This window comes from Phoxinus phoxinus (assembly GCF_949152265.1).
Source record: "Phoxinus phoxinus genome assembly, chromosome: 1".
NCBI lineage: Eukaryota > Metazoa > Chordata > Actinopteri > Cypriniformes > Leuciscidae > Phoxinus > Phoxinus phoxinus.
This window is the reverse complement of record NC_136876.1, coordinates 11,806,755-11,830,402: the sequence shown is the minus strand read 5'-3', so window position 1 is coordinate 11,830,402 and position 23,648 is coordinate 11,806,755. Positions and strand designations below refer to the sequence as shown.

The following is a 23,648-nucleotide window of genomic DNA, read 5'->3' as shown; positions in this document are numbered from 1 at the left end:
ACACAAATAGTGTTCCTTGGTCATGCATGTATGCGATAGCTGCACTGAGGCATTGCATAAATTGTACTCAATTCTAAAATCACAAACAATATCTGTAAATTAACAAATTCGCTTTTATTTTAGACAAAAACGCTATTTTTTTTTCAGCTTTTTGTTTAAAATGTTGCTTTTTTTAATGAAAATTGCCCACATTCAAGTGTTGATAAAGGATGCATGAAGCTTGAATAAAATTATTTTTTTAAATGGAAAGAGTTCAAATATTAAAGGTAGGGGTGGGCGATATGGCAAAAATATCATATCACGATTTTTTTTCAGGAAAATCACGATTCACGATTTTATCACGATTCCTTTTCATGTTGGTTTTACTATATTGCAAGTGACTGTCCCTATTTTAAAAACAAAGCCTTAGGTAACAAAATATAAAATAAAAAAGAATGGCAGACATTTAGGCCAAAGTGGCAAAGATAAATTTAGTCATTTTCTTTATTAAAAATTAAGAACAAAGATACACATACACAACTTAATATACAAATTAAATAAACAGTGCTTTATTTTTTCAGCTACAGGTGTATTAAACAGCATTGAAGAAAGTAATTAATTGAACCAATATGAAAATAAAACACAACATAGACTGTATAAATTGTACATTAATTCTTATTAAAGCGACTATTAAAGTTCTCAGTCAAGAGTGAGTGATTTGCTCTTAGTATTTTGTTGTTTTATTAACAGGGATAGTTCTCCCAAAAAATTTAATTGTCATTATTCGGGTTTGAAACAGCTTGAGAGAGTAAATAAGTCTCCCTCTTCTGTTGAAAATAAGTTATTTGGAAGAATGTGGGTAACCAGTTGATGTACCCCAGTGACTTCCATAATAGTTTTTTCCTACTATGGTAGTCAATGGGGAACATACATCAATTTCGAGTTTCCACACGAACATATTAAGTGTCGGAAGTCTCTGCGTTGCACTGATTAAATCTGATTAATCGTTTTTGTGATTCAAATACATGTAAAATATTACCATAACATCTGTCTTCCTGTGTGCGGAAATTTGTTTATGTTGCTGTGACAACGAAACCCGTGCAAGCGCGCCTGTGTTAAGAGCGCTGATGCGCTCATCTGTGGACATTTCAGAATGCCTTTCTGTTAAAAGCGGGCTTTCCAGACAAACAAACGTACATGTGTCATTAGTATGAGAAAAAGAAATTGGATTTTAACTCTCGGGTCGGGCTCGGACATAAATATCGCATAAATAAAGATCACCACATACACGGCACGCTCGCTTTAGCCCAGCCTCTAGCTAGCTAGCGTCATGGCCAATATTGGTTTGAGAGTATTTTATTTAGTGGAGAACTTTGCAAGGCTTTAAAGCACATGCAAATAATAATTTTTTATGAACTACAGTGTCCTGTTGCTCTGCATTTCATGTGAATATACGTCGCGCTGTACAGTATGTTGAGATGGAGGCGCCAGAACTGCCAACTGATAGAATGCACGATCCTACGATATTTCTTCAAAAGCAGATCGTGGAGACATTTTATTCGTCCACGATCAAATCGTGATAGCGCACACCCCTAATTAAAGGTATATTTCAAGTATAACACACTAATACCTAGATAGGAACATTGATAGTATTCTAAAAGTGCAAAAGTAATATAAATAGTTGAGTATATTGTTATGTTCACTTAAAGAACTTACAGGTAAACTGCAGTTCAGCAGTTTTATACTGAGAGTGTAAAAGTATACTCGTACAAATACTTGTAGCACATTTTTTAGTTTATAAAAGTACACTTTGAAACTAAAAAAAAGGCCAATTTAATCCCAAGTAGTTTTGAAATGGTACACAAAAATGATAAACCTTGACATTTTTACAGAAGCATTTCTTAATTGATATGACACCTGAACCCTGAGTTCACAGAACTACGATAGAACATGTCGAGAACAACTGATTCTTTCATCTCTCCAGGGTGCCAGTTGTTCATCTTACCAATACTGACCTGTAAAACTGAATATTAGTACACACACACACACACACACACACACACACACAGATAGATACACAGGATCCAGCCTCGTCAAGGTCGAGCTCTGCTCTAAACAGGAAACTTTCCCAAAACATTCTCTCTGTATGTTTTGGGAAAGTTTCCTGTTTAGAGCAGAGCTCGACCAAATGCATGTTCTTTCTCTCAATGAGAGGTGCAGACAGTATTCATTATTATCCGTCAGTGATTGAAGATGTAAAGTAAATGTTTTAATAACATGCGCTTGAAGAAGTTGTTCAAATAATTGAATATGTAGAAGGAAAAATAATATTGATTATTGATCAATAACTTCTAAATCACTCAAAAATATATACATCTATACATTGAAGCGGCAGTGGATTCCGGAATATACTTTAAAATATACTTGAACTTTTCTTAAGTATACTTAATAAAATGAACTTGAAGTATACTTACTTCTTATACTTACTACTTATACTTACTTGTATATAGTTTTGTAATGGTTGGCTGAGCACTTGTGATCAGATTACCAAAAATCAATCTTAATTCCTGGTGCAACTCACTCATGGTGCTCATTAAAACAAACAAAATATTTGAAATATTGACATAGTCAGTAAAATAAAAAGTATTCGTCATGTTGAACTTGATCACAGTGTTTGTTGTGTGCATAATGGTGCTTTCCATTTGTCCTCGGAAGTGGGAAATCCCTAGCCTGACTCAGCCCTCCTACGTACTTCCGTTAAATTTTAATTTTCCTTCAGTACTAGGTCTGGGATTGTGGTATATTCTTGGGTTTTCTCCAGTCAATTTTTTACCGGTCCAACCAGTGCAAACAGAGGGAGTGTCTGAGAATGATGACGTTGAGGTTGTGCGCTAGTTTGAGTCGTCAAACGTCACGACCAAACGTTAGCGATTGGTTATGGCAGATCCAGAGTGGCTCTGGGCAGATCCAATAGTTTTAAACTTCAACAGAGTACCCGCCTTCAAGGAAGTTAACGCTCGTCAATGGAGAGAGGCCAGACTCGCTGTACAAATTAAATGTATGTACAAGAGTCTGGTAGAACCAGGCTAGGAAATTCCTAGTTCCCAGTAGGAACTTTTAACAGGAAAAAGTCAGAGTTGGGACTGAGAAACTTGGGGAAACCTCAACAACCCCTACTTCTGACTCCAATATGGCATCTCAGCACGTCAACCATAATGAAGCAGTGATAATATATATATTGTTTATTATTGTAAAGACAACATTATCTTTCCTTAAGAAAACGCTTCAGCACTCGTGATGTTGAGCCCCTATTTCTTTTTTCATGAAAGCTAAGCATTTGTGTAGCGGAGATGAAATATGTGCACCAGCATCTGATGATTTTATAAGTGTTTTCAGCGTCTGCTTTCAATGATTACTGAACTGATTAATCGACAATCGATAAGCTCAAGTGATTTAATAAAATCATTGTTCAGTGATTAATCATTGATATCTCTATCTAGTGTGTTCAGACAGCTTTGACTTTCTCCATTTAATGTAACTGAAATTGTCTTTGCATGTTTTTGTTTATCCTCACAGGGTCCCTGAAAGACAGGCACATTGAAAATGGGAGTGAACTGTACGCCATATTTACACCAAAAGGAAACTTACGAGGAACTCCCAGACACTCAAAACAACAAAACAACATGAGAAACAAAGGCCCACACAGTGTCTTCTGTCACGTGATGCTAAAGGTAACAAGACAAAAATAATTGTATCAATTTAAATGCAGCTTTTCCCCATTTATATTTAATTTATTGAAAGTTTCACCATTTTAATTGTCACCCCTTCTTTGGATTTGAAAGTTCTGACCATGAGCCACTGGTTACCATGTGCATAATTTGTTGTAAATCATTTTCACATCTTTCCTTTAGATGCGCTATATCAGTAATTTAAAGACCTCTCAAAAATGAAAGTTCTCATCATTTACTCGCCCTCAATCCATTTCATATATGACTCTTTCTTCCACGAGACTGTAGAGCAAGGATTGGGCAACTGTTACACAGTTTAACTTCATCAAATACACCTGACAAATCAAACATTGTGATTACACTGGCTGGGTTTATCTGGAACGGCATGAGGGTAAATGCTGAGACAATACACATTTTTTGGAGGACTAGACCTAATTGTGGTATTTATCAATAAAACGGGGTATTATATATAGCACCAGCCATCAGTAAACCATCATAGAAGGTTTATTAACACACATTTGAGCGATTCTGAGAATGTAAAGTTGCATTACAGAGTTTAAAAAAATTGGGGTCTAATTGACTCTAATCAATATACAAAATTATTCAACCCCCAAAAGTCAAATTTTGTAGATAATTCTTTACTCTTAATAACCTCAAATAAACGTTGCCACTGGTCACATGGTCTATGTTACCATACATTTAAAACTTACAAATAATGCTGCCAATGTGTCTCTAGAAGCTTTAAGAGTCTTGGAAATGTTCTTACATTCGTAGCCTTTTTGAGGCTTTTATGAGAGCTCTTTTGTCTTGGCCATATTTTCTACTCCACTTCAGCTCATGCATGTGTAGCAAATTAAGTGTTGTTAGAATTACCAAAGGCTTAATTGTTTAAAAATGTCTTAAAAACAGAAATGATGAATAGGGGTTGAATAATTATCACATAGCTTTATTATGAAAACAATCCTATAACTCAAATGTATTTTTTAATCTCGCAATCTAGAAAAGCTTACATTTGTAAATTGATACTCTGTGGGCTTCAATCATTTTGATTGCAAGTGTATGCATGTAGTGTACAAACATACAAATATATATATATATATTTTTTTTTACAAACAGGGCAGGTATGAAATCCATGTGAACTTGGATTGTGACACAGTGACTGACTTGAGAGGACGGCTTTCACTTGAGAGTGGAATACCTTCACACGTGCTTTACCTCAAGTAATTTGCTTCATTTTAATACGGAAACACACTACACAATATTGTAAATAGTAGATCTGTGGCAAGTGGTAATTGTAAATCTTACTAAATTGAATCAATACTTTGTTTCTCTCTTTTACAGAGACTATGCTTGTAAAGTCAGTGAAAAACTACATAATCTTGAAATCAGTGAAGACTCAGTGCTGCAGTTCTCTTTGTCTTCATTGCATCATGAAGCACCGGAGATGAATAAATTCTGCCAAAGTGATATCACACCATCAGTGAAACAGACAGAGAAGGGCCTCAGTGCCTTTTTCTCAGTTTTGAATGCCATTGTAAGTTTCCTTTTCTGATTACTCTCTACTTTTTTTTTCAGCATTAAAACAATTACCTCACATCACATTCAAAATATTTGCTTTGCACACCAGCTCTCATGTTATAGTTTCTTTGGCAAGACAGTAAATGTGGACAAACTAAAAATTACATGTTGTTCGGTTCCAGATTTCGATACCTAAGGAGTTAACTCGTCAACGTCAGCGCTCAAACAAATACATATGAAATGCACAACGACACACATAAAGTCCTCACGCACATACACGCAAACTCTACACACACGAGACGTGTGGAACTCTCCGCACACATACTCATATGAGACGCGCGTACGCACAAACTCTCGACGGGCATACTTTCTTGTTTCTGTATTTGGTTGCATAGTGAGTATTTGCAGTGTGTTTCTGTATTTGCTTGCGTTGTGAGTATTTGCAGTGCGTTTCTTTATTTGGTTGCATAGTGAGTATTTGCAGTGCGTTTCTTTATTTGGTTGCATAGTGAGTATTTGCAGTGTGTTTCTGTATTTGGTTGCGTTGTGAGTCTTTGCAGTGTGTTTCTTTATTTGGTTGCATAGCGAGTATTTGCAGTGTGTTTCTGTATTTGCTTGCGTTGTGAGTATTTGCTGTGCGTTTCTTTATTTGGTTGCATAGTGAGTATTTGCAGTGCGTTTCTGTATTTGGTTGCATAGTGAGTATTTGCAGTGCGTTTCTGTATTTGGTTGCGTTGTGAGTCTTTGCAGTGCATTTCTTTATTTGGTTGCATAGTGAGTATTTGCAGTGCGTTTCTGTATTTGCTTGCGTTGTGAGTATTTGCAGTGCGTTTCTTTATTTGCTTGCGTTGTGAGTATTTGCAGTGCATTTCTTTATTTGGTTGCATAGTGAGTATTCGCGGTGTGTTTCTTTATTTGGTTGCATAGTGAGTATTTGCAGTGCGTTTCTTTATTTGGTTGCATAGTGAGTATTTGCAGTGTGTTTCTGTATTTGGTTGCGTTGTGAGTCTTTGCAGTGTGTTTCTTTATTTGGTTGCATAGCGAGTATTTGCAGTGTGTTTCTGTATTTGCTTGCGTTGTGAGTATTTGCTGTGCGTTTCTTTATTTGGTTGCATAGTGAGTATTTGCAGTGCGTTTCTGTATTTGGTTGCATAGTGAGTATTTGCAGTGCGTTTCTGTATAGCTTGCGTTGTGAGTATTTGCAGTGCGTTTCTTTATTTGGTTGCATAGTGAGTATTTGCAGTGCGTTTCTTTATTTGCTTGCGTTGTGAGTATTTGCAGTGCATTTCTTTATTTGCTTGCGTTGTGAGTATTTGCAGTGCATTTCTTTATTTGGTTGCATAGTGAGTATTCGCGGTGTGTTTCTTTATTTGGTTGCGTTGTGAGTCTTTGCAGTGCATTTCTTTATTTGGTTGCATAGTGAGTATTTGCAGTGTGTTTCTGTGTTTGGTTGCATAGTGAGTATTTGCAGTGCGTTTCTGTATTTGGTTGCGTTGTGAGTCTTTGCAGTGCATTTCTTTATTTGGTTGCATAGTGAGTATTTGCAGTGTGTTTCTGTGTTTGGTTGCATAGTGAGTATTTGCAGTGCGTTTCTGTATTTGGTTGCGTTGTGAGTCTTTGCAGTGCATTTCTTTATTTGGTTGCATAGTGAGTATTTGCAGTGTGTTTCTGTATTTGGTTGCATAGTGAGTATTTGCAGTGTGTTTCTGTGTTTGGTTGCATAGTGAGTATTTGCAGTGCGTTTCTGTATTTGGTTGCATAGTGAGTATTTGCAGTGCGTTTCTTTATTTGGTTGCGTTGTGAGTATTTGCAGTGTGTTTCTTTGTTTGGTTGCATAGTGAGTATTTGCAGTGTGTTTCTGTATTTGCTTGCGTTGTGAGTATTTGCAGTGCGTTTCTTTATTTGCTTGCGTTGTGAGTATTTGCAGTGTGTTTCTTTATTTGGTTTAGTGTTGTCACGATACTAGAATTTCTAACTTCGATACGATACCTTGAAAAATATCGATATTCGATACCATTTTCGATACCACAGAGAAATAAACTGCCACAATATTAAGGGGGTATTTTTTTTTTATTTAAAGCTAAATATAACAAGTCTAGAACATGACAATGAGGTATATTTTACATGAACAAAAATGTCCTGAGTTCTATCTGTTAATATTTTTTAATTGGACCAGGGCTAACATGACCCGTTGTATTTGTATAACCTACTGTTGTCAAAGATTAAAATATAGCCTACTGTAACAAAACAGCACTTAACAGTATCAAATTGGAGGATAGAGTGTCAGTAATGTATAATAATAAGATTAAACATTTAATTTTCAGTTAAAGGCATTTCATTATTGAATTCAGAGATGCCATTGTCTAGCTGTTTAGTTTAATTAATATCTGTGTAATCAAATTGATGATAATCGCTAATGAAGGCAAATTGCAGAATTAAATAATAATTTTCTGAATAAAGTTAAATAGGCACAAGTTAATTTACATTTGACCACAGTTAAAAATTTACTTGTCTAAGATTCCTCAGTCAGATTATGTTAACTTTAAGAATTACGGTGAAAAAACAAGACAACACAGACTCGTATCAACAACAATACTAGGGCATCTTGGTTAATGTTTCAGAAAAGTTAAAATGAGTTTAGCAGTGGGGAAAGGTCTGTCCAAACAACAAACACCCCTGATGCTGAGCGTAGCCTATGCTTGCTAAATGGTACCCCTGGAGCCTGTTCCTTAAGTCCGTTTTCACCTATAAAAAAAAAAAAAAAAATGAGTGATGTGAGGGATTATTGATAGTCAAACAATCTTTTGGGTGCCCGCAGCCCGCTCGCAGTGTGAAGCGCGTGTCTGCGCTATTCTCCGACATGCCCGCTCGCGGTGTGTAGCGCGTGTCCACGCTATTCTGCGACTCCGACATGCCCGCTCGCTGTGTGTTTTTACGCGTGTCCGCGCTATTCTCCGACATGCCCGCTCGCGGTGTTCTTTATCAATCAACCAAAGCCGGTCGCGCATTTATTTGGTTGCATAGTGAGTATTTGCAGCGGGGTTTATGTATTTGGTTGCATAGTGTGTTGCAGTGTGTTTCTGTATTTGGTTGCGTTGTGAGTATTTGCAGTGTTTCTGTATTTGGTTGCGTTGTGAGTATTTGCAGCGGGTTTCTGTATTCGGTTGCATAGTAGGGATGTTAACCGATGACCGTTTGACCGATGGTTGACCGTATCACCGTTAACCGATCAAAGTTGTTGGTAGTCGGTAAAAAAAAAAAGTGATCTCTAAATTAGCTATTATTGTTTAGTGGACTAAACGCTACTACAGTTAGCCATCTCATTCCAAGATCTTTTTGTGTGAAGTGAACAAATCCCTCACACTCAATTTTTCATAACTCGCCTGTTTGTACTTAATAAACCAATAAAAACATTTGGTGCGATGTCACAGCGTTTAGGTTCGCGCGCTCACAAGGTTTGCGAAAAGTAAAGGCTACAGGCTAACACACTCATAAGATGGGCTTAGATTTGGAAATACATTACATCTACATTTCAGTGGTAACAGATAAGGTGATGATGATGATCATCTTTCTTTATTATTGTTAGCACTACCTCAAACTAAAGCGGCATCTCTTCGGAGCTGTCATTTTCTTAAATGAGCCGCGGCAATGTTTCAAATGAGCTTCTAACGCTAGACAAACGCCTTTTATTTTCAACGCGATCACCTTGTACCCAAGCCATTTAGAAACTAAGGAGCCATTTGTCCTCCGATTACATAAAAGCTCCTCGGCGCCACGTTTGCGGGACTCATTTTTCACGTTGTAGGGGATTTTAAAAAAGAGATGTGAGTGGAAGGGTGGCGCCGGGGCAGTGTGTGTGTGAGCGGGAGGCAGAGCGGCCGAGAGATGCGACAGAGTTGTGAAATTGCAGGCGCGGCTCGAAATGGCTGCTATTTCAAATAGCGTAGCATATTTTAAACTAATCGGTTAACCGGTTTCAACCGGCTAATGAGGCTTGGTGGTCGGTCAAGAAATGTTTTAGTTTTCGCCATCCCCATTGCATAGTGAGTATTTGCAGCGGGGTTTCTGTATTTGGTTGCATAGTGAGTAGTGAGCTCTCCGGCCACCGTTCTTCTGGCATGCTTAGCAAAGCAAACTCTCCTATCTAATATACTTGATACATGGTTCATAAACAGATAAACCTACATTAAACCATATTAGGCTATAATAGCTACTTATTCATCATGAATAGGCTAAAAAATGGTTTTGTAAATCTAATGCTATGCTTCCACATAATCTAATTCTGAATATCTAGAGAATGGAAAATGGAGGAGATAAGTTCAAGAAAGTGATTGCATACATTCGGAAAATCAGTGGATGCAATGCCTTATCCCAGAGCTTGTATCAGATTATGTGCCAAAACAAGACTGGTACACGGGTCCAGAAGGTAAATATATGATAAAACGTTTTTCATTAAATACATTTTTTTTCTATAAATATGCTATATATGTAAAGTATATACCGTCTTAACTTGTTATATTGCCTCTACTTACAGATTGCCATAGTTGAAGGGCTTTACTATCTCTTCAGGGAGTTGTTACCCAGCCATACAAAAAGATCTGATGACAGGATAATTGAGGACATGGATGTTTTTGAGTATGCCCCAGTTTGCTGGGCCTACCTCATATCTCAATCAAAGGTATAATTGCATTGTATAATGTACAGGTGTTTTCAAAGAAGTGTTTTGACAGGTTTTACGGTTGGTGTTAAAAGGTCATGCAAAAAAAACTACTTTTTTTTTTTTTTTTACAGCATTTCAAGTTAACAACAACATGTAATTGATACCAATATTTCAACAAAACAATGACAGTTAACAGCATCAGATCATTCAGTGATTTCAGTATTTCTCCCCACAGGATGTGAGCACAGAGCATGAAAACTATGCTTCAATTTCCATGAAGGCACAGTCAACAAATCAGCGTTTCTCTGAGCCGGTGCGTGTACCAGACGTGCCGGAAGTTTTTGAGAAAGCGTATGTGCTGGATGTCATTAAAGGTAAAAGTCTTCTCTTTTCATTTGATTGTTTATTTATGCAGTATGGCAGGTTATACTCTGTTAAAAATAAAGGTTTTAAGTACGAAAAAGGGTTTTTCAGCTTGATGCCATAGGAGAACCATTTTAAGCTCCCCAAAGAACGTTTTACTTTAAAATAACGCTAAATACTTTAGATGGTTTTCTAAAGCACTTTAAAGAACCCAGAAATGGTTCTTCACAGCAGTGCCACAAGGAACCACTTACTACCAACACTGTAAAAAAAAAAAAAAAAGGGGTCAGACTAACAAACAAATACCATAAAATTAAAGTGAAATATCCTAATTTTTAAATAAAGTGCAAAAAACATTTACAGACATTTTCATTAAACTTTTTACTAGGGCATTTGCGATAATATCGCGATATGATGAAACGCGATTTTGTAATCGCAGAAGCTGCGATTACACTCTGGTCACGTGACGCGATAGTAAAGCACGCTACGCATATAGGCCTGGCATAGGCTACAGGAAAGAACAGTTTGTTTAATTTATTTGATTGTGTTATACATTCTCTTCAACTATTTTGTATGGATTCAGATAATTTCAGAATCGAGTCTGAGCTTAGTTTTAAACACAGATGATGCGTGATGACGCTTGCGTGTGCTTTATACACAATATTCTGCTTGCTTCTAATTCCTCTGTCACAAACACACATTCGAACCTTCCGAAAAATAGTCTTTCATACAGTTCGGAAAAGTTGAAGCGAATTGGACATTCGCGGGCTTCATTGCACTGACTAGAAGATCATATGGCACTCGCTGTGAAATACGCGCGCTTGATGTTACTCTAGTAACTTAGTGCGCGGTCCCGCCGGTATTTTCCTTACAAATGCTCTATAAAGGCATCATATGTCTTTTGGAATGCAGTTGGCTTATATATATTATATATACTCTTTGTTATTGATAGATTTTATGTTTTGAAGCTATTCGCTTATATAGCCTATTTAAAATTCTTAACATGTGATTGTATTAATTTAGTTTTTTAATGTGTAATTATTTTTAAAAGTAGCCTACTTATAACATATGTAATTAAATAAATATTTAAAGTTTTATTAATAAGATTAATTGATAAATAAAAAAAGTTGATCGGCTCATGAGGTGCCTAAAGATTCCCATCCATATTTTACAATTATTTATTGCTTGTGTTTGTTGAATAATATAAAAGATAAAGAGCTTAAAAAATAATCGCATATTAAATCGCAATCGCAATATTGGTACAAATAATCGCAATTAGATTATTTTCCAAAATCGTTCAGCCCTACTTTTTACAGAAAAACAGTTGTTTTATTATAAGTATTTCCTGAATTATCACTAACAAATACATTCATTGTAAAATGAATTTATTTGAATCTTGAATTTAATTGAACTACATGCGTGAATTAATGTAACTACATGTCACCGCTTCAGTCACTGCCTGTTAAATAAAGCAACACACAGCATCATCAGTGTTGTTCTGCTTATCCTGGACTGAAGCACAGGCTCTACTCTTCAGCACAATGGGGAATTAAACTTGCTTAAGGAGGAAAATATTTTCAGTAAACTCAGTCTACCCTATGACAATACTTGTGTATTATTCTGTTTTTATTTTGTTATTTTTTTAGAGGGAGGAACTATTCCAAACTGCACTGAACTGAACCTTAAAGAGACATCAATCAAAAAAGCCACTGATGTTGAAAAGATTCTGCTCAGTCTCCCGCCGTTCATTGAATCCTTCCCCCTCTGGACCGACTGTGATGGCACTACACCTGATTCCAGGTATCACACTTTCACCTGCTGAATCATTTAAATATTTTTTTACAGCTTAATTTTTTTTTTTACATTCGCTGGGACACGTTTCTCAATACTTGGGTCCATTTTTCAAGACTCTTCAGAAATTTCTCCTATCCAACTTTCAGCTCGGCACAGCAGTTAATTTCACTTTAAAAATGCACTAAAACTACCAAAACACTTGTCACAAATCAACTCATTCCTCCAGAACAGGCTTTTACCCAACAAACACACTTTATTCATAAGACCACAACCTAAAAAACATTAACAACAGTAGCATTATACAATGAAATCTTTGTACAAATATTTGTAACATTAACTAGGCATGCCCAGATATTTGACCATTAATGTTGACTGGTAAAATGACTGGTACGGTTTTATCATAAATTCATGTTTAATAACTGCTGAAATGCTGAAAAATAAATGACTTTTACTAATGCTAACTTATTTCTACACAAATAGGATAATGAAATATTCACATCTTGGTGTTGCAAACTTTCCTCTTTAAGGCACAACTTTTATGCTTGTATTTGATTGGCCACAGGCAGTAATGCAGCACTTGCATGTAGTGTAATGTATTGTTTAATTTTTTTTAAATGACACCACAGATGACCTCATATCTATTCCCCTAAGAAATGGGACGCCACTACTACACCGTTACACGTCATTATACATCGTCGCTAGCGCCTACGTCACAGGAGATGCGTCGATGTTTATCACAAACTTCCAAGATGCACAGGACTTGTATTCTGTGGTGTTGTATTAACACGTTGGAGGTACAGACCTATGATTGTATCCATTGATTTATTTAATGTGTGAAATGTTTACAGGGTTTATACGACTGAATAACCTCTTGAAGTTACTCAATCGTACGTGACAGCCTATTGCTGTATTGTAAGTTGTGTTTACGACGGCAGGTGTGTTCAAGTCACGTTTATCGAGTTTAATTACATTTTAATTAATACACAAAAATACAGCAAGGGTTTTAAACTGTAGTTCTTAAAGAAAATCCCGAGCTTCCCACTCGTATTTATGACATTGTGTGGCATTCATGTGCGTTCAACTCATAAATACGATCTTTACGAGATGACTTGAACGCACCAATAGCTTGTGTGCTTTGTTCGGGGGAGAGGAGATTTTTTTTACAAACGTTTCTTTGAAGGAACTGACAGTAAATATGAACACAAGATTAAATGTAACATAAAGCAAATCATCACTTCTCGTTAAAATACTTATTAAAGCAACAATTCTTACATTTATGGGTCTCCTTTTTTGCTTGGGCAGCCATTTTACGTCTGTAGCCGGTGTATGCAGTGACACTTCTCATACCCCTTTGTTTGAAGTGTGGTCCTGAAAAATCTTCGTTTGAAGGGCTATCTGGCCCTCCTCCAACCAAAAGAGAACCGAGACAGCCCTAACCCTTCACGTGCACGCTCAAAACTGAGGGGAAGGGGAAAGTGAAGGGGTAGAATTGGGATTGGCCCTTATTCTGTAGCAATTTTTTTTTTTTTTGCAAGCTTTGAGCCGAATAGTAGAGATGCCCCGATTTATCGGCTGGTGACCGGAATTGGCCGATTTTCACGTGATCGGCCATGACAGGTGACCGGCCGATTTTATGCCAGTCAAATGCACTCGCGCGCCGCATGATTAACATCGCCAACATCAGTAATTTCACACAAAAAGTGCCCAAAAGGCATAGAATTTGCATGTCTAGTGTGTTTTAAGTTAGAAAAGAAAATGAAGACGCAAAAATATTTATAGAAAATGTACTAATTTAAACTTTAGTGTAAAGTTAGTGTATATGGTGTTTTATAAAAAAAAATATATAGAAAATAAATAAATAGTTGTGTGCTGTAAAGTGGTTAGAAAAAATGTAATCGGAATCCCACTGAGACCTGGTTTTCTTTTTAGACTTTGACTTTTTGAACAATGAATGCAGAATGCATCTCCCCATTGAATTTATTGGTTCATTTTTGAACAAAGTCTAAATAAAACAAGACAACTATCTATCATGTCAACATTATCTTACCTTTTTATTTATGAATTTGAGTTTTTATCTGTTTTACAGCAAAATGAATCATTTTTATCCATAATGCTAATCTTGATGACAATATGCTCTTTTAGTTTCAACATCAACCCAGAGGAAACATTTGCCGAAATGAACAAGAAAGTGGAAGAGTATTCTCATTTGGTTGTAACTCCACCACTACAACTCAAGGAGTTTGGAGTCCGCGCACCACGCCTGATCCTCCTCAGTCGCGGTAACTGATGTCACACACCGTTTACATTAGTCTATCGTTAGAAGAACTGATAATATTCCACTGGTAATACTATTCATATCACTCAGCAGGGGTATTAACTAATGTTTTATTGTTACAGAAAAATTTGGCATGTACAGTTACAAAGATAAAGGGGGTCCTCAAAACGTTGTTGTTTTCGACCCTCTTGCTGGAGATCACATCTCAGTGAACGTAGATGAACTGGCTAATAAGTAAGTATTGTTTATTCATCATTTTAGTCAAAGGATAGTTACCCCGAAAATAGTTTACAAAAAACAACTTGTCGTTCCAAAACAAAGATATTTTGAGGATTTCTTTGTCCATACAATGGAAGTCAATGGTAAAAAAAAATGGTTCGTTACCAACATTTTTCAAAATATCTTATTTTGTGTAAGTATTTTTTTTTAAATCACACAATTTAAGAACAACATGAGAGTAAATTATGACAGAATTTGCATTTTTGGGTGAACTATCATTTTGATAATAATAATATTGCCAAGGCTCATTTTGTATTGTAATCTTGTTGGGTCATATTAACAGGTAATTTTGTATTGATAAAATAATTCTAAATACAGCAGCTTCCAATCAAAATCAAGTATTCCCAAGAGCTGTGTAACAAATACTTATAATGATTTAGACATGGATGAGTATTATATTATAATGTTATTAATACATTCAGTAACTGTCAATAAAACATATCTGTAAACCTTTGGTTTTATTATATGGTTTGGAACAATAGTAACAATGCATAATCTACAAATTTTAATCCACTGTAGAAATGGTGTGTACAACTCTGTGCTGATGTGCATAAATGTTCATATTGTTATGTAAGCTTTACAAATATCCATGTGACTGGTTTGATTATGTCTCCCTATAGACTGAGAGACGTCAGAGATGATCTAACCTTCAAAGTCACCAAGACTCCAAAAGAGGCTATTGTGGTATGTTTACTAGTGTACATTTGTCAAAATAATAATTTGTTACAGTTATATAGCGCTTTTTCTGAAACCTCAAAGCGCTTATGTCAAAAAGAAGTTGTGAAATAATGTAATCTGTGTGACATTTTCATTTTGTTTAAAGGTACTTCTTGACTCCAGTTCCTCCATGGGTGAGGAGTGTTTTGACAAAGACTGCAATATGACGCGAATTGAAGCCGTCAAAGAAATATTCGATTGCTTTGCCAACCGATGCATGGCTTATAATTTTGAGCAAGTTATCTGCCTTGTGAAGTTTGACTCTATAGTGAAAACTCTTCATACATTCACAGAAACAGTGGAAACCTTCAAGGTAATGTGGTTTTAGATTTTAGTTTTTTAATGATTTATTATTATCACTAGAGATGCTCCGATCAGCATTTTTGGCTCCGATCAGCATTTTTGGGGCCGATTACCGATCACCAAAATCATAATCTGCCGATCACTACCGAGCACAGAATGGCAGGGGAATGGGAATCTTTTATCTATAATCTAGCAGAGTTTGCACCATTTGTAGAAATTTAACTATGAGGTGACAGAAATTCATGAAAGACCTTTTGTAAGTCAAAGACTGTTTTAAGACATTTTAAGACCATAAAGATGGAAATTTAAGACCTACACGACACATTAACCAGCAAATAACAAATACAATTAGCTCGTCCGTGTAGTATTCGGGTTCGAATAAATATGGATGGGCAAAAAAAATTCAAGTCTTCCTTTGTGTCGAAATCCTTAGACATGTTTGCGAAGATTGTTTTGTTTACATCGTGCGTCTTCCTCAGACTGTAAACGAAGCTCGGGCACACCAGATAACACGTCAGCAGCGTCTTACGTCAGCAGTGTCACTGCGGAGTCCTGAACGCAGATTGACAACAGACCCGGGAGAGAATACAATGCTGTATAAAGACGTAGTTTTTGTTATTTTTGGACAATTTATTTTTGATGCTTCAAACATGTCTAACTAACCCACTGATGTCACATGGACTACTTTGATGATGTCTTTATTACATTTCTGGACATGGACAGTATACAGCGTTCATACATTTTCAATGGAGGGACAGAAAGCTCTCGGACTAAATCTAAAATATCTTAAACTGTGTTCCGAAGATGAACGGAGGTCTTACGGGCTTAGAACGACATGAGGGTGAGTCATTAATGACATTATTTTCATTTTTGGGTGAACTAACCCTTTAATGAAATGTAAGACCTCAGATGAAAATCCGTGTGAAGATGCCTAATCATGTTAGTGGTGTTAAAATGCCGTTGGTGGCTTCCACCTCGAGGGATTTCAGCACGACATACATTGCAAATGGCTATTTTTTTGTCGGACACTTTGAAAAACTTCCAGACGGGAGGAGAACTCATGTTGCCACTGGCAAGCTCCGGTCTGCTGTTGTGTGCCCGTGCGCCGCGCATGCAGGTGGAAAAAAGTCACGCGAGTAATTTACGTCACATGATCGGCGCTTTTGGGGTTCGCCGATCAAGCTATTTTTAGCCAATATCGGCCGAGCTGAGCATGATCGGCGGCCGATCAATCGGAGCATCACTAATTATCACCATATATATATTTGAAAAGGGTAAACCACCATATATTATAACTGAAGCATTTTGTACAAACGTTATAGCATAACAATACAAAGGAAAATTCATTTTAAAAATAAATCTACACAGGAAAGTGTAACCGTTTAGGCGGCTGACCAGGTGTGAAAAGTCCTTTTTGAGGAAAAAAAGAGTGATTTACATTTTAATACATTATAATTTTCTTCTTTTTAGGAGCATGTTCATGGACTTCAGCCATCTGGAGCCACTTTATTGTATGATGCTTTAAATCGTGGATGCAAAGAACTGAACCAAATCAGACAGAGATTTCCAGATTGCCGATGTCGCATTTTATGCCTGACAGATGGAAATGACTGTGGGTGCGTTTTCAGGAACTCTCAGAAAACCAGTTTTATGCTACAAAAGTTATATACTTAATCATCTGGTTACACTTTAGATACTGTTCCATCATTAATGAATAACACACAGGAACAAATGAGTAACGCACTATTAACACTCTAGTAACTACTATTAACTAACAAGAAACTCTGATAAATTAGCAAGTACTAGCGCTCAATGTGGTAGTTCATTATTAACTAATCAATAACTACTATTGTTTTCATGCCTCCCGGAGGACTATACAGGTTCATATTTAATGTGAATAATGCATAATTAATTCTAAAGTAAGGTCTTGGTCACCCACTAGTAATGCCTCGAATATTACCAAATCCTTCAGAAGGAATTACTAATTATTTGGATCAGTTTTCTAAAGTGAAAAACATAAATCTACTGAAATCACTATAAGGGCTTTTGAGGTTTTTGTAAGGGTTTGGATGGTATTCCTTCTGATAGATTTGGTAATAGTCGAGTCATTACTAGTGTGTTACCATTACCTTCACTTTAGAATTAATGAAATATTATGCATTCGCATTAATTATTAACCTGTTCAGTAGTGCTTAGTAACTACTATTTTTGTCATGCCTGAGGACTACTGATTAGATAAGTGAACAACCACATTCAACTTAGATAGATAGATAGATAGATAGATAGATAGATAGATAGATAGATAGATAGATAGATAGATAGATAGATAGATAGATAGATTTTGAAGAGCATTCAAGATGTACAAATTAATTTAACGTGTATAATATTTAAAATGACATCATATTTTTACAAAATACAGATCGATGTGTATGCCGGTTGCGACTGCAAAAAGGTTGATGGATTTAAAAATCGTTGTTGATGCTGTGCTGATCGGTGCCGTAGATAACACTGAGTTACATGGGATCAGCAATGTTACAGGTAAACATTTTGCATATATAATAGGTAACCAGGCTTTTTTTATACAACTGTGCTTAATATTGTTTTCATTGGCTAATTATTACTGCTAAATGTTTTTTTTTTAGGTGGTTGCTGTTTTAAGCCTGAAACAAGTAAAGCTGCCTTGCAACTCTTTGAGATGGAAACGGTCTTGTCAATGGAGCTACGGAAGGAAAAGAGATGCTTTGATGTATCGTCAATTAACAAAGTGGTATAGCATTTTGGAAAACTTATATTTCAGTCATGTATATTATATTTGAGTCATGTAGATTTTCATGTAGTTTGCTAAAATGTGTGAAAGAATGACAATAGACTGAAAACATGATCATTTGTCACTGATTGTTTTTGATGTATTTGACAGGATGACCTCAACTTTTTCGGGACCTGTGGTTATGATGTCAAACCAGAGGTTAAATTACCTCCACAGATACACAACAAAGTGACGCTGACAAAGAAGTAAGAGCTAAATTAAAGCATGTATAGAATTTCACGGTTATTTTAGTATGTTTTGGAGAATTTAGCTTAATGTACAAGGACATTGATTTCTCAGTCTTAAATTAGAAATGAGTCCAAACGAATTTTTTTTTTAAAGAAATTGGGCAGTAAACCTACATTACTTAATTATAAGCGTTTGATGTTTCATCTGAATGTTTTCTTTTAATTCAAAATGTAAGGCTGTTCAGATTCAAAACATTAAACTTCATTGCCTACCGTAATTTAGTGATTGAAATTACAATCCCATTCAGTTTAAAGAAATCCAATGTTCATCATGAGGTGCAAATAATATTGCAGATATTTAAATGTAAGTGTCTCTCACCATCTATGCAAAACTTACTGCAGTGCTTTGAAAAAGAGGATCAAGGAGTCCAAGAGAAAGCGGTTCTTCCTGGAGAAGGACAAGAGGATCTTGGAGGAGCTCAAGAATCTCCACTGTGACCCTCATCCCTTCTGCACAGTGCTGCCCTCAGAGGCAGATTTTGGTAAGAAATTGATGTTTAATATTAATAAAATGAATTAACTTATAGTAATAGCATATCACATAGTTCATCATATAGTCTGATATATCAGTTCGACTGACGGACAGAATCAGATTATTCTTACTCGCAGGAATTTTGCAGACACTTTGCACTGAACTACTGTGAAAAACAAATAAATAAAATAATAATGGCACAGTGGTCTCAAACTAATTCTGTATGTTGTAAAGATTTGATTTCAGTAACGCATACTTAACAAGTGACCTTACTGTATCAATATATCTAGACTTTTTCTAGAGGGACTAATACAAAAATGTGTGTGCTTACTCTCAAAATCTGTGTAAAAATAACCAATGTCAATAATAAACATGATTTGTGATTTTACACATCAAGTTTGTTTCAGTGTGTCAAATCAAAAATACAATATCCAGACAGGCAACTAAATACTAGTATTCATGTACCTGCAATATAAGCTAGTGTGCTGTTAACTGATACTGGTTTTGTTCTTCAGCCTTCTGGAAGATCCTCATGAAAGGTCCACCTGATACCCCGTATGGAGACGGGGTCTTTGAGCTGTACTGTGAGTTTGGTCCTGAATACCCAGTGAAACCACCACTCATGAGATTCGTCACCCCTGTATCCTTTTCCCCACCGCTGTCCTCACATGTGGTTCAACCATACTAGATCTGGTGAACTACTAGTTTTCTTTCAGCAGTTACAGATTGGTGACATATACATCGAAAATTCAAATTTTTGTGGTGTTTAAACTATGAATCAAGCATAACAATAAAATAACATAAATTAGTAGCATTCTCCCTTAACTTATTTTAAGGTTTACCATTGCAATGTGAACAATGTGGGAAGAATCTGTCACAACATTTTTGATCGCAATTACTCGGCCCACATTACCATGAGAGAGATCCTGGATGCGATATTCGGGCTCTTGATCGCTCCGGAACCAGATGATCCTCTAGACAGGTAAACAGGACATATAGCCTCTAACAGGATTACAGGCTTTAAGATTTTAAAGTAGTAGTTATTTATTTTTAATGTAGTCAAAGTCATTATGTAAACATTATGGTGTTTGTTAAGCATTTTGGCAGAAGAATTCCAGTCCAACAAGCACATATATGAGGAAGAAGCCAAGAAAAGCACAAAGATGTATGCCAGTTCCTCTCTGGATGACTTGGAAAAGGTAATTTAAAAACCGCAATTCCATGAAGTTTACAAAGCCTCCTTCCTACACTGTATGTTGGTTTAACTAATAAAGGTAAGTTACCTGGTTGGCTTAAAATTGAGTGAGTTCATTTAAATTAAAAATGTGAGTTAATACAACAAAAGAGATTGGTTCAGATTATGTAATATTTTGAGTTTCTATTTATTAAACCAAATTAATTCTCTAAATTGATTTGACCAAAGATAAAATGTTGAGAACAAATCATGAAAATATTTTGTAGGGGTGTGCATTGGCACTGCCCTCACAATTCGATTCGATTACGATTTACCAGGTAACGATTTGATTCAATTCGATTCTACGATGCATTGCGATGCATCAAAATTCTACTGCACACAACAAGGCACATTTTTCATCAGTCATGAGGCAATACAAGCAGTCATATATTGAACAACAGATTTTATTGGCTGCTATGTGTGTAGCCTATATCACTACCATTATCACTGCTGTATCTTTGACATAAATGTCATTAAACAAAATAAAATTGAATGGTACAGGGTATTGTATATGGCATTTTCAAACCTGAAAAAGAAAACATAAATCACTGCTTTCTAGGGCTGTAATCTCCCAATCGATTAGTCGATTGTTGGTCGATACGTTCTGGCTTGACCAAAATTCTGATTGGTCGATTTTTTGCCGCGTTCATTTCATCAGTTTTGCCGCGTTCATTTCATTCATTTTGCGCGTTCATTTCATTCGTTTTGCCGCGTTCATTTCATTCATTTTGCGCGTTCATTTCATTCGTTTTGCGCGTTCATTTCATCAGTTTTGCCGCGTTCATTTCATTCATTTTGCGCGTTCATTTCGTCAGGTGGAAAGCACTAATTGCTAATGGGGGTGTTTTCAGAGCACCCGTTTCACAGGTAACAGTCTGTCTTCAGAACACCCCCCTTGTTTTCACTTCTTTTGGATTATCCCAACCCACTGGAGAAGAGAGACAGATTGAAGAAAGTAGGCTACTAAGGTTTGCTGAATATTATTTATTTAATTGAGAGACCGTTTAATTCATAGTCAGTCCTCCTCTACCATGTCAACAAAGACATCGGCAGCATTTTTTTTTTAGAAGACGGGAATATATTATTGGAGCCCAATGCGGGCACTCGCGCAGTGCCACTGTTTGTATTAGTTTTGAGCCTATATGCTTTATTTTTCAGTTATGCACTTTATTTCGTTTTTGCTCTTGATCTGGTTTGTTTAATAAATATCATTTTTTTTATTAAAATGGACGTGCCTTTTGTGTTTAAGAGTAAAGCTTTAAGTTAATAATAGTCTATTCGTGTCTCAGCCGCGAAGCTGCGCTCCTGTGTTCAGCCTCGTCTTGTTAAGTTTCCCATTAACTTCGTAGAATCGAAATGTGCCCAGATGTCCGCTTTTCCAAGCTTTGGGTGCGTTTTTAATTACCCGTCTATCGCGGTCATCTCCCTCCGCCTCAGCCGTCTTGATTGTTGTTGTTGTTATGCCCACGGAAGTAATAAACTTCACAACTTTATTGTCCAACTCAAGGCCAGAAAATAAACAGTGACATAATCGATTATGGCACTTTGCCGCATCGATGCTGAATCGTGCATATCCCGCATTGCGATGCATCGCCGAATCGATTATTGTTGACACCACTAATATTTTGTACAGTGTACTACACTACCTTAAACATCAAAGTTGATTGTACTTAATGTAAGTAATTTCAACTTAAATTTAACAGATTTAAACAAAAAAGTTTAATCTTGTATAAAAAAAGTAGAAATTTGCTTGACTTATTGTGATGAGTTAAAGCAATGTAAAAACACATTGTCATAACTTGATCATATATTTTTTTTAGTGTAGTAACTACTAACTCATAATTAATTTAAAAACAGCAGAGAGTAAAATACAGACACCCATCTGATTGATTTTACAGTACTATCAATTAACAATGATCAACTATCAATTGTTTTATATAAAGTATATTCAAAGTATTTTTTCTATCTTTTCTAGAAATATGTAGGTCCAGAGTTGCAGAAAAATGTCACTCCTCCGACTTTGACTTGTCCTCTGTCACACAAGTTGTTTGTTGATCCAGTGAAAACTACAGATGGGATGGTGTATGAGCGCAGCGCTATTGAGGATCATGTGAAGCTGTAAGTTATCCAACACTGAACTGGTAACCAAAACATTATCTTTAAATATAAAGCAGATTATTCTGGAATATCTTTTTCTCCCAGGATTTAAATTCATGAATTTACTTGATATAACATGATATTTTCAGCTGGACAGATCTACATTAGAAACATCTTATCAAAGTAGCTCTTTGGACTATTGTGTGTGTGTGTGGGGAGAAATGCATGTTTTTTTTGTACATTTTTGACTGTCATTATTATTTCAGGCATGGAAGTACAGATCCACTGACGGAAGATGTGCTACAAATAGCACACTTAAAGCCAGATCTGAAAACAAAGAAGGCTGTGAAGGAATATCGCATGTCACAGATTAAGGAAACGCCGGTTTAGCATTTCATTCAGATGTAGCATTATGATAATCTTGCAAATTATGAGAGCAGTTTGATTTGTTATTATCCCTGCTTTGGACCCTTTGTTCTCAAGTTTTCTAAATAAGGGGCTTACTTTATCTTAATATGTAAGATTTTACACTTTTTATTTCAGCAATATGTTAAAACATGTCTGTAATTCAACATGTTGATTTTGGTTTAATGTTGGTTTGTGTGCTTTAATCTGTTCATGATTCACTGTCAGTTGTCTGTTTGTAACAATTGCTTATTACAAATCAATAAAAGTAATATTAAAATCTTGTGGGCAATATTATATGAACAGAATCAGGTTTTCTATGTCCGTATCAGAATGTAGTTGATTCGATCTCCCCTAAATTACACACCCACAAATAATAACTGCAAATATTGTGTGGCGTGAAGCTTATAGGGTCTCACCACTATCATTACACACTAAAAATGCTGGGTTGTTTTAACCCAAATATGGATAACTCAAACGTTGGGTTGAAAAAATTACCCAATTGCTAGGTTTGTCCATATTTGACCTAAATTTGGGTTGAAACAACCCAGTATATTTTAGAGTGTATAGTAAATGCCCACATATTATGGAAAACCGTTTTAACATTTAATCCTTAAAATCCTGCTTATTTTTTATATACTCGTATATATTCCATTAGGTACTAGTACTAATTAATTTGCTACTAGTGCTTAGTATCTATTCTTTTGGTGTAATGCCTTTTTAAATATACTAAAAAGTAAAGATTCTTCTCATTCCAATAGTTTGTATTT

At 35.9% G+C, this 23,648-nt stretch overlaps 1 protein-coding gene across 1 annotated transcript in view; it reads left to right on the top strand.

The window, feature by feature from the left end:
• The window catches only part of LOC307000205 (uncharacterized protein), a 28,691-nt gene extending 5,517 nt beyond the window's left edge, over positions 1 to 23,174 (top strand). Inside the window, exons 5-25 of the mRNA XM_079615630.1 lie at positions 3,556 to 3,710; positions 4,824 to 4,927; positions 5,049 to 5,241; positions 9,520 to 9,651; positions 9,760 to 9,903; positions 10,121 to 10,259; positions 11,895 to 12,048; positions 14,185 to 14,321; positions 14,440 to 14,551; positions 15,217 to 15,280; positions 15,420 to 15,626; positions 17,087 to 17,232; positions 18,036 to 18,154; positions 18,259 to 18,383; positions 18,534 to 18,628; positions 19,013 to 19,152; positions 19,658 to 19,782; positions 19,979 to 20,124; positions 20,239 to 20,341; positions 22,352 to 22,494; positions 22,740 to 23,174. Of these exons, the coding sequence (XP_079471756.1) occupies positions 3,556 to 3,710; positions 4,824 to 4,927; positions 5,049 to 5,241; positions 9,520 to 9,651; positions 9,760 to 9,903; positions 10,121 to 10,259; positions 11,895 to 12,048; positions 14,185 to 14,321; positions 14,440 to 14,551; positions 15,217 to 15,280; positions 15,420 to 15,626; positions 17,087 to 17,232; positions 18,036 to 18,154; positions 18,259 to 18,383; positions 18,534 to 18,628; positions 19,013 to 19,152; positions 19,658 to 19,782; positions 19,979 to 20,124; positions 20,239 to 20,341; positions 22,352 to 22,494; positions 22,740 to 22,863 (2,807 nt within the window). The 3' untranslated portion in view covers positions 22,864 to 23,174. The remainder of the gene's footprint in view (positions 1 to 3,555; positions 3,711 to 4,823; positions 4,928 to 5,048; positions 5,242 to 9,519; positions 9,652 to 9,759; positions 9,904 to 10,120; positions 10,260 to 11,894; positions 12,049 to 14,184; positions 14,322 to 14,439; positions 14,552 to 15,216; positions 15,281 to 15,419; positions 15,627 to 17,086; positions 17,233 to 18,035; positions 18,155 to 18,258; positions 18,384 to 18,533; positions 18,629 to 19,012; positions 19,153 to 19,657; positions 19,783 to 19,978; positions 20,125 to 20,238; positions 20,342 to 22,351; positions 22,495 to 22,739) is intronic.
• The last annotated feature ends 474 nt before the right edge of the window (positions 23,175 to 23,648 follow it).